The 16,135-nt window shown below is 33.9% G+C and overlaps 2 protein-coding genes across 2 annotated transcripts; one reads left to right on the top strand and one right to left on the bottom strand.

Annotated features, from left to right (window-relative positions):
* Positions 1-317: 317 nt before the first annotated feature.
* LOC105797501 (uncharacterized) lies at positions 318-9,363 on the bottom strand. Its single transcript, XM_012627460.1, has 8 exons — positions 9,210-9,363; positions 4,076-4,199; positions 1,846-1,957; positions 1,453-1,578; positions 1,182-1,245; positions 870-1,016; positions 568-716; positions 318-455 (listed from the first exon to the last, which is right to left on the bottom strand). Exons 1-8 carry the CDS (start codon positions 9,361-9,363, stop codon positions 318-320), a joined length of 1,014 nt encoding a protein of 337 aa, XP_012482914.1.
* Positions 9,364-9,569: 206 nt separating this feature from the next.
* On the top strand, positions 9,570-11,773 carry LOC105798541 (tubulin beta-8 chain). The gene is made up of 3 exons (XM_012628653.2): positions 9,570-10,064; positions 10,479-10,748; positions 10,838-11,773. The coding sequence occupies exons 1-3, from the start codon at positions 9,671-9,673 to the stop codon at positions 11,518-11,520; spliced, it is 1,347 nt and encodes a 448-aa protein (XP_012484107.1). The 5' UTR covers positions 9,570-9,670; the 3' UTR covers positions 11,521-11,773.
* Positions 11,774-16,135: the final 4,362 nt, after the last annotated feature.

Raw genomic sequence — 16,135 nt, 5'->3', positions numbered from 1 at the left:
AGATGGGGAGAATTAAAAGAAAACCCAAAGTCCTGCAAGAAAAACCCTTCTAAACAAAGAACACAAATTCTCTTAATCTAAATATTTTTGTTGTGTAAAACCTAGAGTAACTAAGGCCTATTTTTAGGCTAAAATTCTAGCATATATGGCTACAATAACTCTAGGTTAATTAGAGTTTAAGTGGGAAACTAAAAATAGAGCTTTAGTAGGAAAAGAAAAGACAAAATAAATTTTGGTCAAAACAAAAGGCATTCTCCCACAAATCTCCACCTTGATTCGCATTTGGACCAACTCCCTTGCCAAGCCCTGTTACGGGCTTAACTGATTCTTCGTCGGATATTTACCAAGTTCAAGCAATGCTTAGACTTTGAAAATGGAAGTCTCTTTGTCAATATGCTGGTCGAATTGTATTCTGTGCCAAATTTAAGAATCTGAATATCCCCTTGAATGATTACCTCTCAAACAAAATGATAATGAATGTCTATATACTTTATGCATTTGATCTTTGGTGAGATGTATGACACTTTGACTATTACAAAATACGACAATTTCCCTTTTTTCACTTACCAGTTTACTAAACAGGCCTCTTAAACAAATTACTTCTTTTACTGCTTCTGTAATTGCCATGTATTCTGCTTCAGTAGTTGACAAAGCCTTTGTAGCTTGAAGTGTCACTTTCCAACTAATGGCACAATTCCCAAAAGCAAATAGGTAACCTGTGAGAAACCTTCTTTGATCTAAGTCTCATGTATAATCAGAATCAACATATTCGACTAAACCCTTTTGAGTTATTCCAGACTTTAAGTACATGTTAGAAGTACCCCATAAATATATGAAAATCCACTTAACTGCATACTAGTGTAACTTACCTGGATTGGCTATGTATCGGCTAACAACACTAATAACATGTGAAGTATCAGGATAAGTGCATACCATTGCATGTATCAAACTTCTAACTGCGCTTGAATAAGGTACTTTTAACATGTACCTTTCATCTTCTCCATTCTGTAGGGAATCTGAAATTGAGAGTTTAAAGTTTGCAAGTAAAGGAGTACTTACCGATTTTACATCTTGCATCTCAAATTGATCAGGATCTTCTTGATGTACTTTTGTTGCAATAAAAACAATTTCTTGAAATCTCTATCTCTCAAAATTTCCATCCTAAGTTTTTTTGGCTGCACCTAAATCCTTCATCTCGAACTTAGAGTTAAGCATGGTTTTAAGACGATCAATATCAAATGGATTCTAAACCGCAATTAACATATCATCAACATAAAGCAACAAATATATAAAAGAATCATTATCAAGACAATATAGATAAACACAATTGTCATACTTACTTCAAGAAAAACCAATACTCAACATGAATAAGTCAAACTTTTTTATCACTATTGAGGAGACTGCTTCAAATTGTAGAAAAAATTTTTAAGAGACAAACATAATCGTTTTTACCTTCAAATTTGAAGCCTTCCGGTTGTTGCATGTAGTGTCCTCCTCAAGGTCACCGTGAAGGAAATTAGTCTTTACATCCAACTGTTCTAACTCAAGATTATTTGATGCAACAATGGCTAAAAGCACCTGAATGGACGTATATTTCACAACGGGAGAGAAAACATCATGAAAATCAACTTTCTTCACTTGATTGTAGCCCTTTACAACCAGTCTTACCTTGTATCTAGTGTCGTTATGACCCAAACCTTTCTTGTTTTTAAACACTCATTTGCAATCAACGATTATTTTACCGATAGGTGGTTTAACTAACCTCCAAGTCTCATTCTTTTGAAACGACTTCATCTCTTCTTCCTTTGCAACGAGTCATCTGCTAGAATCAGAGGCTTAAATTACCTCATGATAATATGAAGGATCGGTTGAATCAATGCTCTCAGCAACATTTAGAGCATAAGCCACTAGGTTTCCTTCATAATATTTCTGTGGTGGTCGTATTTCTCGCCTTTTCCTATCACGAGCTAACTTTTAATTAGTTAACTAAGATGATGAGGGTACCTGAGGGTCGGATAGAGCCCCAAACAGATCCAAAACAACTTTAAACTTGCAAATATCATAATTTTGTTGTGTCGTCACGACATCATAAGACTCTTCATAGGGAGGAGACCACTGCTCATCATGACATCACCTCTTATTTTGGCTTTTGACTCCACCTTGCTCGAGACAATCTGATTTGTTGTGTCTTTAAAAATAAAAGTCTCATTTTCTGATCGAAACATGACAGATTCATCAAATGTAACATCTCTACTAACATTTATTTTGTCAGATTTCGAACACCACAACTTAAAACATTTTGTACTGGCAGAGTATCCCAAAAAGATGCATTTAACAACCCTTGGTTTAAGCTTTCCTCGGCTAACTTTAGCATAAGCAGGTCAACCGAAAATTCTAAGATTAGAATAATGAGGAGGATTACATGACCATATCTCCTCTGGAACTTTACCATTCAATGTTCATTGAGGAGATCGATTTACCAAATAACTTGTCAAGTTTATGGCTTCAGCCCAAAATTCCTTCCCTAAGCCTGCATTAGAAAGCATACATCGAGCCTTTTCCAATAAGGTTCTGTTCATTCTTTCTGCAAATCCATTTTGCTGCGGAGTTTCAACAACGGTTCGATGTCTTTCAATTACTTCCCATTTGTATAAATTATTAAACTTTTAAAAATAGAACTCAAGATCATTATCCATTCTCAATCGCTTCACAAGTTTTTCGGTTTGTTTTGCTAACAGTGTCTTCCACTGTTTGAAGATTTCGAAGACTTTGCTTTTCTGTTTTAAGAAATAAACGCAAACTTTTCTAGAGTGATTATCAATAAAAGTTAGGAAATATTTATTACCTTTTTTTGAGATGTCAGAATATGGACCCCATAAATCGGAATGAATGTAATCTAGAGTCTATTTTCTTCTGTGTACTGTTAAATCGAAACTGACTTGGGTTTGTTTCCCAAAAAAATAATACTCGCAGAAAACTAACTTACCAACTCTAGTGTATTTGAGAAAACCTCTATTGCACAAGAATGTCAGACCTTTCTCACTCATATGACCCAATTGCATGTGCCAAAGTTTGGTTGAGTTGGAATCGGTGGAGAAAGAGTCAAGTCGTGTCGTCGCGATGTTAGGTTGATTCTCGTCGCGACATGGTGGCGATTTTGATTTTTATTTGGTAATCGCAACCGCACCAATAATCGTTGACCCTTATAGAACGTATAGGCTGCCATTTTTCTGTCCTATCATCACAACAAAAGCCCCATGAGAAAATTTTAAGCCATTTGACTCAATGACTATCCTGCAATTGTTAGAATCCCCAAGTCCCAATAAGATAAAATTTTACTTTAAACCAGGAATATACCTGACATTTGAAAGTGTCCGAATAATTCCATCATGTATCCTAATTTGTACTATTCCAATTCTGAATATTTTACATGGAGAGTTATTCGCCATCAGTACAACTCCACCTTCAATTGAACTATACGTGGAGAATCAGTCCCTGTTGGGACATATGTGATAGGAGTAACATGAATCTAATATCCATTCAGAAGTAAGATGAGAGCTTTCGCTCGTTGACACCAACAAGAAATCATCACCTCTGTCATTGGCTACACTAGCATTAGCAACTTCGACTTCATGTTTATCTTTCTCGTTGTTTTCGGCATCCCTTTTGATTTTATTTTGAGCTTTTCAACATTTTGCCTTAACATGGTCCACCTTTTTACAATATCCAAAATATTTGTCATGATTTCTGAATTTGGACATTGCTTTAGACTTGTTTCTATCTGTCTTTCTAGTTTGTTGTCTGTCTCTTGCAACTAGAACTGAGGCTTGCCTGTTTGATTTTTTGTTTGGGACTAACTTGTTGTGGAGTTTATCCTTACTCAAAAGATTCCCCTTCACATCCTCAAACGAGAAATGATCTCTCCCATAAATCAAAGTTTCCTTGGAAGTTTTATAAGAAGAGGGAAAAGAGCATAACAACATAGCTTGATCATCGCCACTAATCTATGCTTCGAGATTCTTTAAGTCATTAAAAAGGGTAACATACTCGCTAATATGAGTTCTGATGGACTCACCTTCGGTCATTCTGAACGTTTAAAGACATTGTTTTAATATTATCTTGTTGGCCAGAGATTTTGTCATATATAAGGCTTTTAGTTTCTTCCATAATGTGGACATTGTTTTCTCCTTCAAAACCTCCTGTAACACATTATTCGTGAGGCATAATTGCATAGTGGATAAAGGCTTTTCATCGAGCTCTTCCTATTTTGACTGATCCATATCTGCAGGCTTCTTCCCTGTAGTGACCTTTTTTAGACCATTCTGAACCAGTATTGTCATCATCCAAACTTACCACAAACTAAAATTTACAATTATGTTGAACTTCTTAATATCGAACCTTGACCCTGCCATTTCTGAATAGGTTGACTATAGAAATCGAGCTAGCTCAGATGCTAGTTTGTAGGGAATAAACCCGATTAAAAAACGAACAAAGTGAAGAAAATAATAATCGAAAAGATCGAACACACAAATTTTACGTGGAAAAACTTCTCAGAAGAGGATAAAAAATCACAAGCAAAAGGAGATTTTACTATAATAAAGGAGAGTACAAAAGATGGAGAGAATTAAAAGAAAACTCGAAGCCCCACAAGAAAAACTCTTCGAAACAAAGAATATAAATTCTCTCAATCTAAATATTTTTGTTGTGTAAAACATAGAGTAATTAAGGTCTATTTATAGGATGAAATTCGTAGCATATATGACTACAATAACTCTAGGTTAATTAGAGTTTAAGTGGGAAACCAAAAATAGAGTTTAACTAGGAGAACAAAAGCCAAAATAAATTTTGGTCAAAATAATAAGCGTTCTCCCACAATAAAAATCCTTGCAATTAATTAAATTAATCAATTTTATCTTCCATTCTAAATAAAACTCATAGTTTTTCACCACTTCTTTAACCAAACGAAGAACAAGCAATTAATTTAATTAATTTCAAGTGTTTTTCCTTTACTTTTAACTTAGCATGGAAGGTTCAAGATTATATAATCAAAAGAAATATAAGTTTTATAGACAATTATTAAATATGAGTTATTTAAGTTGATTTTATTAAGAATAATCTGAAAACATAAAATAAAATTTTAAAATTTAAAAGGAGATTAAATTAATTAATTTTAATATTATAGTAACAAATTGATTGACATTATCAATGGATAAAAAATTTCAACAATTTATTCAATTTATTTTGATGTTTTAAAATTTAAAATTTCAATACTAAAAAAGAAATTTATTATTTCGGCAATGAGATAAACACGTACAATTTGACAATTTTTGTGTATTATTTTTAGTTTCTATCACTTTTTCACTTTTGTCCGTGATTTTTTTTTACTCCAATCAATACTTAAAAAAAATATATTTTGGGTGACAAAAATGAAAGTGACCTAAAAGTTGGGTGTGTACAGTTAACCACTATTAGAGATTTAACACTTGAGGACTAAAATGAAAGCATCCTAAAAGTTGAGTGACTAAATTGTAGATATTTCATTTTGGGAGACCAAAATGAAAGCACTTTAAAAGTTAGGTGACCAAATTACAATTATTTTATTTTGGGTGTCTGAAATGAAAGCACCCTAAAAGTTGGATAACCAACTAGATAGTTTACCTTTTTTTTATCCAAATTATCAAGCCCACATGTATGTGAAAAATAAATAAATAATTAAATTAAAAGACAAAAAACTAAACATGTGTTAATAAAAAGAAGTGAATGCTAAACTTACATGAAAGTACTTGTACTTAAATGGATAATAAAAAATATTATTTAAAAATCAATTAAAATATTGTTTCAAATGAAAAACTTTTTTCGAAGATAACTATCCACTTAAATAGAGAAGATGACGTTTTTGCTTATGTATATTTCATATTTACTTCTTTCTTATTAATCATATGTTTAGTTATTTATTTTTAATTTAATTTAATTTAATTTTTCATAATATTATACTATTCATGTGGACTTGATGATTTGAAAAAAAATCTATATGTCAAATTTTCATTAGTTGATTTAGCAGTTCACTAATAATCACAATACTAGATACCATACTAAAACACATATCGATTGTTCAAGTACCACGTTGTACATTTTCAAAGTATATGTACTCCATTGAATTTTTTTGTGAAAGTACATATACTATAATAAAACACATATTAATAATTCGGGTAACATATTAAACATTTTCAAAGATACTAGTACTAAATATGACATTATCTTGATTAACATTAACTTTTTATTAAATTTATCCGCGAGTTGTGTTGTTAGAAAAATCCAAAAGTCGATATTTCAAGAAAATTTGAAGTAATAAAGATGAACTTGAAAAGATATAGGTTGGTTTAGAAAATAGACAATGTCTTAATGTCAACATTTAATGGTTAATTTCAGTCTAACCAATTCTTGACCCACATCTATATATGTCTAAACATCAAATTAACAATGTAAATATTTTTAAAATTCTTTAAAGTTATATTATCTAAATATTTAATTTTATTGTTTTATTTTTTTGAGAAACTTTATTAATTTATTTAAACTTAAATTAATTAATATTTAAAACTAGAGTTCACATTATATATACGTTTTGGAAAAGTATATGTTAAACATATATTATACTCTTAAAATTATTTATTATAAATAATTTTAAGTAGTTTTATTCATGTTTAAACAGGTTTTAAACAATTTTAATTTTTACAATATTTTTAAAATTGTCTTTACTTATTTTATTTTAATTTTGATATTAACGGTATAAGTTTTTAAACATATTTTAAGTTTTTTGGCCAACAACATATTTTAAATTAACTATTTTATTTTTTGGTATGATTTAAATTAACTATTTTATTTCTAATTGAAACCAAAACTAATTTTAAGTATGTTATTTAATAACTTAAATATGTTTTATCCTATTATAAAATATTATAATCTATTTTAAAATGTTTAAAACAATATTTATAAAGTGTTTTAAATATGATATTTCTATTATATAAATTTTTTACACCTTTTTAAAACTTGGTTGCTAATTCTGATATTAATTGGATTTTAAATAAATTTTATTTTATTTATTTTTAATTTTAATGTTAATCTTAACTGTTATAAAAATTTTGAAATAAATTGTGTTAGTTTTAATTTAAAAGAGTTTTAATGTTCAAACTATATTTTAATATTACCTTTAATTTATTAAATTGTTATTTAACTTATGATTTTTTATTTTAAGTTAAAAAATAATTGTATAATTTCAAAATGTGTTTTAAATTATGGAGCCTAGATTCGTTTAATGTATAAAATGTTAATCTGTCAAGTATAGACATTGTTCACTAGGGCGAAGCAAAATTTTTTTTAAGGGCAAAATTAAAATATATATTTTTATAATAGTAAAAATATAATTTTACCATTTTAATAGCTTATATCTTTATAATTTTTAAAAATTAAATCAAAATTTTATCATTTTTAGGGGCTAAAGTGTAATTTTATTATTACTAATTTAAAATTTTATAAATGATAAAAGAGCCTAAATAAAAAAAATTCTATTTTAGGGGAGCCTAACCCTTGCTAGACCCCCTGACTTTGTCTCTGCTATCTTTCCCTTGACTCTGCCCCTGCTATTCTTAAATATGTCACCTATGATTATTTCTAAAGACCTTATAATATATATATATATATATATATATATGATTTCTTGATAAAGTTGATGTTATGAGTCAATTCAGTATTAATTTAATTAGATAATTATTTAAAAGATCAATTTTATAAATTAAATTATATTAATATGAGAATATTTTTATCTTTTAATTTAAAAATTATAAAGAATGAGATTTATACTTAAAACATTGTAATTTGAAAGCGTTTTAGAGTTGGTGTCATTAGTTCGGGCACCAACTCGGTTAGAGAAATTATAAAATGTCCTTCCATAATTGAAATAAGTTATATTACTCATGTGTATTTTATAATTTTCATTTCAACAAAAACCAATAAAAATATGCATATGGTAGGAGATTTGAAGCTACCCCAATTAGATTAATAGAATTTTAAATTTACCACTCAACTAAAACTTCATTTTGATATATTGTATACATATTTATTTTAATATGCACAATTTATTATTTTCATAATTTGTATATCTATACTTACTATTAATAAAATTCTTGAGTATGTTAATGTCACAAATTACGGACACAAATTTGATTAGAGAAATTACAAAATGACCTTCTATATTAAAATAAATTATATTATTTGAGGTTATTTTAGTCTTTTTAATTTTAAAAATAAAAATATGCATATGGTAGGATTTGAACCCACACCAATTTACTATGCATAATAATTTTCTTACATTTTCATTTTAATATGCATAATTTACTACTTTCATCAATTATATGTTTAAATTTCGTTTTACTTACAATTTAATTTAATTTTGTCCATTTTACTTATAATTTATTATATGTTATTTTTAAATACATCTCTATATTCTAAATATGTGGTTTTTGCATATATATACATGTATGTGATAGAATTTCTAGTATTAATAGTGTTGTTCATTAAGTTGATGTCACAAACCAACTCGAGATTAACTCATAATTGATGACAAAAACTTGATAAATAATTGTAGTGCATTTAGTACTTTTTATTTGATGTATTTATGTGTTTAAATTTTTACTTATAATTTAATTTAAATTTTTATTTTAATATCATACATATTTTATATGTATTATTTATTTTATATTAATTTTAAATATACGTTTATATTTTACATTTGTAATTGTTTCAGTAATAAGTGTCTGATAAAATTTCAAGTATCTTTTAGACAAATATCTTTATAAGGAAAAAAAAAAAGAAAAAGGAAAACCCCGAACACGCCTAAACCTGTCCATGGCGGCCCGGCCCGACGGCCTGCCCGAAATATGAGAGGGTTCGGGTAAAAATATAGTCCCGAAATATGGGCTTGGGCAAAAAATGAGGCCCGTTTAAAAAATGGGCCGGGCTCGGGTTCAACTTTTTTTGGCCCGGGCCCAGCCCGGCCCGACCGAATATAATAAATATATATTTTTTATTTTTATTTTTTAATTTTAAAATACTTTTAAAATATTTTTATTTTTATTTTTTTTATTTTTAAAATATTTTTTTGTATTTATTAAAAATCGGGCCGGGCCTGGGCAAAATTTCAGGCCCATATTTACCCGGCCCATGGACAGCTCTAAACATGCCCTTCGCCTCGACGGTAGCCAAAGTAGCAGTCACATGGATCTCTCCCAAAATCACGTGGTTACAATCTCCACCCTCACGCTCACGCACAATAAAAGCATCTGAAGACTCACACTCGCATGATGGCATGATGAAAATCGCGCGTCATGTTCAACCCTATCAACTACGCGTAAAGATTTCGTTTTCATTTAAACCCAGGGGTTTATTCCTTTTTCCCGAAATTTTCAAAATTCGAAATATCCCCCTTTATTAAGCTTAATGGCCTCGTCAGCCGTCACCCAACTCCGTCAACCCTAACGGCAAGCACCACCTTCTGTCATCTCCTCCCTATATAATTCTTCTGTTTCCGTCTTTCATTTAGGAAAAAAAAAAAAAACCCTCACTGAAAATTCATTTTCTTTGGACTTTACTCTCCGAAATCCGAGTCCTAGGAAAGATGCGTGAGATTCTTCATATTCAGGGAGGGCAGTGCGGCAACCAGATCGGTGCCAAGTTTTGGGAGGTGGTTTGCGCAGAGCACGGCATAGATTCAACGGGACGCTATCAAGGAGACAATGATTTGCAGCTGGAGCGCGTTAACGTTTACTACAATGAAGCGAGTTGCGGGAGGTTCGTTCCACGAGCCGTCCTTATGGACTTGGAGCCTGGCACTATGGATAGTGTTAGATCCGGGCCGTACGGGCAGATTTTCAGGCCTGACAACTTCGTTTTCGGCCAGTCCGGTGCAGGGAATAACTGGGCCAAGGGTCATTACACGGAAGGGGCTGAGTTGATCGACTCAGTGCTAGATGTGGTGAGGAAAGAAGCCGAAAACTGTGACTGCTTGCAAGGTAACGTGTGTTTTTATAATTTTAAGCATGCTTTATTTTTTGGTTTGGATTTTTCAAGTTTAGAGTTAGATTAGCCGGTACAAGAAGGATTTGTTGGCTTCACTTTTTCTAACTGTTGGTTTAAACTCATATGTGGTTCTTTTATGTTACTTTCACCATGGATCTGACAATTTAGGAAGGTTTTATGTGCTTGTTTAATGTGAATTTTCAACTTACTAGCAAATTTCAAGTTTCGGAAGGAAGATTCTCTATTTGGTTGCTCAAATAAATCTAAATCATTCTTAATTCGAATATTATGCTTTTTAGGTGTGATTTAAAAATTTTGCGGAATCTATGATCTAGCTTTAGATTGGAATTTGCCTTCTTCTATTTCCTCACATCTAAGGATTTGACAATCATTTTCTAACATTTCAGGATTTCAAGTATGCCATTCATTGGGAGGAGGAACTGGATCGGGCATGGGAACACTTTTGATTTCCAAGATCCGAGAAGAATACCCAGACCGAATGATGCTCACTTTCTCTGTGTTCCCTTCCCCTAAGGTGTCTGACACTGTTGTCGAACCTTACAATGCTACTCTCTCTGTTCACCAGCTTGTTGAGAATGCAGATGAATGTATGGTTTTGGACAATGAAGCTTTATATGATATTTGCTTCCGTACACTGAAGCTCACTACTCCAAGCTGTACGTCAATCTTTTTCACGTTGCTGTTATTTCATATTTCAACTGTAAAAGGTCTGTTGATGTCATTTGTTCATCCTGATTGAATGCAGTTGGAGACTTGAACCACTTGATTTCAGCCACCATGAGTGGTGTGACATGCTGCCTTCGTTTCCCTGGTCAATTAAACTCAGATCTACGCAAGCTTGCCGTCAATCTCATTCCATTCCCTCGCCTGCATTTCTTTATGGTTGGCTTTGCTCCACTTACTTCTCGAGGGTCACAGCAATACAGGGCTCTTACTGTTCCCGAGCTCACTCAACAAATGTGGGATGCCAAAAACATGATGTGTGCTGCTGATCCTCGCCATGGGCGATACTTGACTGCTTCAGCCATGTTCCGTGGCAAGATGAGCACCAAGGAAGTTGATGAACAAATGATTAATGTCCAGAATAAGAACTCATCTTACTTTGTGGAGTGGATCCCCAATAATGTGAAGTCTACTGTTTGTGATATTCCTCCAATAGGCTTGAAGATGGCCTCAACGTTCATTGGAAACTCGACATCTATTCAGGAAATGTTCCGGAGAGTAAGTGAGCAGTTCACTGCCATGTTTCGCAGGAAGGCTTTCTTGCACTGGTATACTGGGGAGGGAATGGATGAGATGGAGTTTACGGAGGCTGAGAGCAACATGAACGATCTGGTTTCAGAGTACCAACAATATCAAGATGCAACAGCTGATGAGGAGTATGATTATGAGGAGGAGGAGGATGCGGAGGAGGATCTCCAGGAATAGTAGTAGTGTGTGTTTCTTACTGTTTGCTTTCTTAACGTTTTGGAATTTTTTTTTTCTGTTCTTTCAACCTGAATTCCTGGTTTGGGTGTTAGAAATGTGGTTTCCTGGCTTATGTTTTTTTGTTTACGAACATCTTTACATCAGTAGATAGATACTAGACTCGTACGGATGCATATGGTTTTGTATGGGATATTGCTTTTTGGTAACTATGTAATTTGGTACTATAAATATATTAGAAATCACTCTTAAGTTATGGTGATGTAGAGAGGGAGAGTGAAGTCACCCATCCCATCTCATTTTTGTGTGATCTTCTGTAACTCGCATTGAGAGAAACAGTGATTTGCCAAATTTTGATCCTTTTTCATGGGAACGATTGCACAATTAATCCGTAAGCATCCGGTAGATATCATTACAGGATTTCATAAACCATAATCGCCAAGAGCTCAAGTTATTTTATTAGTTAATAGTTCTGATTTGGTCCGTTTTATGATTAATGATTTTATAAAATATTGGATATTAGGATCAAGCCAACAAACAAGAAAAAGTGGATATATTAAATAAATAATATACTTTTATTCTTTCGAAAAATCCTATCACATGATTCTTTCTTGAAATATGGGGGACGTACTTTTTCAGATGGCCTCTTTTCACTTCGTTATTGTTGAGGCTTTGGGGAAACTGAAGTCTCTTCGGTTGAGGATAGGTTTGGGTTAATTTGAAGTTTCGTACAAAGAAATTTAGGTCCTCGGGTTTATATTCAATACTTAAAAATTTCGCCTTTTGTTATGTAATAGATTAAGGACAAAATACCAAAAAAAACAGTTTTTTTTTAAATTTACTAAAATAGGCCCGGTATTTTATTATTTACCGGAATGATTTCTTTTCTCCTAAATCGTGTCCACGTCAGCGCGATGTCAGGAGACGTGTCAGCAAATTGCGTCCACCTTAGCGCGCTTTGCTGACGTGGATGTAATTTGCTACCACGTAGTGCGCCCCTGGAGACGCGATTTGCCCCGCTTGTGAACAGTGCAACGGTCGCTTTTTTTACCGTTGCCCCCCCAACGGTAAAAAAAAACTATAAATATCCCTCACCCTTTTTTCTTTCACAAACTAATCCTCTCAAATTTCCTCTCAAAATTCCTTCCAAATTTCTCTCAAATCCATATTTAATCTCAATTTTCTCTCAAGTTCCTCTTAAATTTCTCTTAAATCCCTATTTTTAAATATTTTTTAATTTTTTTAAATTTTTTTAAACCGTAAAAATTTGTACGATTTCAGTAATGGCCGGAGAATTGACTCGTCTTGATAAGAAACACATATCGGTGGAACAAATGAAAATGGTAAGCGTTAAATTTAATTTTTAAATATTATTTAAGAATTTTTTATTTATGCATTTTAGATAATTATTAATTTATTATTTGTTATAAAAGTCTGTAGATCGGATATTAGAATGCAATATCCGGAATATGCATGCTCCTCCATCACCATTGGTAGAGAACTTCCTGCGGGAAGTGGGTTTTTAACACGTGGCATTGTAGGTAGGGATGCAAGGTGGACCCAAACTAATCGGTGCATTGATCGAGAGGTGGAGACCAAGACGCACATTCCATCTTCCATGTGGAGAGTGCACTATCACTTTGGAAGATGTCGATCCGCAATTGGGATTCTTTGGTGAATGGGTACCAATCATCGTCCCCTAATCTAGCGATTGGGGAGCGGTGTGCTACGAACTTTTGGGCGCTATTTCGGAGAAAATGGATAGAGGTAAGATCGAGATGGGCTGGTTACGAGACACATTCCCAAATCCGGATGAAGATTCAACCGAAATAGAAAGAATTCGATATGCTCGGGCATACATTCTTCAGTTAATTGGAGGTTATCTGATGCCGGACTCGTCATGGAGCCGCATACATCTAAGATGGGTGCTGAAACTCGTTGATTTTAGAGCAGCTAGTGAATTGAGTTGGGGGTCTGCCGTCTTGGCAACGTTATATCGGGAGATGTGCGGGGCGACGCGACCGAGGAAAACAAAAATCGGAGGTTGCCTGTCACTATTGCAGTCATGGGCACGGTTTCGCTTTCCATTTCTATGTCCTTGAGTGGACCACCCATATACATTCCCACTCATAACGAGGTAAATTTTATATTAGATTTTACAATTATTATGTAGATTTTTAAAAATAAAAGTATTCTAAAAATTTATTTAATTAGGTGGAACCATCCGGCAAGTCATGCTCGATTACCTACCTCTCTTGAAGATATACGGCTTCTATTAGACCAATAGTCGGAATCACTTGTAAGTATTAAATAAAATTGATATTTCCATCATTCGCTAGTCGATTGGTATTTAGTATTTAGTATTATGTATATAACTAATATTTCTATCATGTTCATATGGTTTCAATGGACACCATACGAGGATCCGACAATTCGGACAGTAATTCCAGATGAGTTCTTACAAAATCCAAACGCTTCGCACGCGAAAGTCGCATTGATCAACTACTCGACCGTGGAGATGCACCAGTCGGACAGGGTGTTACGGCAATTTGGATGTAGACAACCGATTCCCATGGAACCTGAGGTGTTTGACGATCACCACAAAATCGACCTTTGGCAATTGAATACGGATTGGCCAAGATTCTGGTCCGAGTACATCCAAATGTGGGAAGATCGGTATGATTATATACCTACTAAGGAACCGATCATCGTTCCGGAGTTAGCGTGCGTGCCGAAATACATGCCATGGTTTAGGATCCATGGCAAGCCGTATTTACTGTTGCCAGAGGAGAGGCAGTGGCAATTACGTGTCCAAAGGGAAAGACGCGGGCCTTTAAATCCAAGATGACAGAACGACGACGCTAGCCCCTCAACGAGGCCCAGACAATCACCCGGCCTATCATCAGCGGCCATTCAATCACCAGGCCCAACGATAGCACCGACACAGTCACCCGACCCAGCAGTTCAACCGATAATACCCACGCAACCGCCTTTTCAGCCGTCGAGGAGATCTTCTTTTTACCAATCCCCGCCACCGTATGGCTTTCAAACACCGTCGCCGTTGGTGATGCAAACACCTCCACATTCACTATTCTATCAAGATGGCTTATCTTCCCAACTCCGACAACTAGATACCCTACCGAAAGAACCAGAATCCCCGCCGGAATAACCACAACCGCCGCCGGAAGCTAGACAAATGAGGAATCCAGCGCGTAACCGTCGACGGCCGCCATGTGGCATTGAATCCGGCAGGCACAGACATTGATTTTTGTATTTAAATTTATTTGTACAAATATTTTGAATATTTTGATATTATTAGGTAATAAAATAGATTTTTTTTGAGTTATTACTTAAAAACCCTAAACTAATTTATTAAAAATTTAATTAACAAACCCTAACCCCTTAACCTAAAAACCCTAAACCCTTAACCTAAAAACCCTAACCCTAACCCTTAACCCTAACACCTTAACCTAAAAACCATAACCTTAACCCTTAACTTAAAAACCCTAACCCCTTAACAATTAACATTTGGAAAAATGTTTTGACTAGTACTAACAATTAATAATTTGATATAATTTGATAATTTTACGTTCAATTAATACAATTATCAATTAATAATTGAAAAAATATAATTTTTTACAATTACATTCAACTATTGCGATTAGGGCATGATTGACTTGTATGGCCTGGATTCCTACACCATCCGCACAACTTCTGTTGACTGGCTATTTCTCGGATATCCATATTGTTACGTATTCTAGTCGAGCAAGGTCGACCCTTTGGTTTGCGATGCAATTCTCTATCCGGTAACAGCTTAAAAGGAGTAAGAGATACAGGCGGCCACTTACGTTCATCTGGGACCGGTGGGAAAACGTGTCTCCAAACGTTGTACATGTTTTCTAATTTTTACACTTCATCCACATAGCTCATCAGGTCCAGACGAAGATTCTGACAAGCTGCAATAACATAAGCGCATGGATAACGAAGTGCATCAAACATCCCACAGTCGCAAGTCCTATTTCACAAGTGTACACGATATTGCCTGCCAACAACACCTTGGTGCGGTCTGTCAAACTCTGTCACGCGAAACCATAAGTTGTCTCGATCGTGACACACTGTGTGCATGGTGTCTGCCCGCGCCTTGGCCTTGTTAATTTCTTGAACTACCTTACTGCACCATACATGGCCTACCTGCATCTAGCCTGCATAACTTGCTGCTCACTTTGGAAATAGCGCAGCCAAACAAAAATATGTCTCTTGCACAATCGATGTTATCGGTAGATGACGCGTTCCTTTAAGAACAAAATTTATGCATTCAGCCAGGTTTGACGTCATATGGCCATATCGTAGGCCACCGTCGTACGCTTGTGCCCACTGTTCGAAACGTATGTTACAAAGGTAGTTCGCCCCTTCTCCGTTAATTGAACGTAAAATTGCCAACATCTCGTGAAAACGGTCTTTATTTATTTCATACCCTGCCAATATAAGTTCATAGCAAATATTACATACCACTTCTACCAATAAAACTAATTCGAATTGACAAACGAAATAACACAGATATAGACTAAATACCCATGTTGGTCACTTATCGCCGTTCGCTCTTAGATGGATATTGCTT

Source organism: Gossypium raimondii, chromosome 9 (assembly GCF_025698545.1).
Source record: "Gossypium raimondii isolate GPD5lz chromosome 9, ASM2569854v1, whole genome shotgun sequence".
NCBI classification, from domain to species: domain Eukaryota; kingdom Viridiplantae; phylum Streptophyta; class Magnoliopsida; order Malvales; family Malvaceae; genus Gossypium; species Gossypium raimondii.
This window is presented reverse-complemented; position numbering and strand designations above follow the sequence as displayed.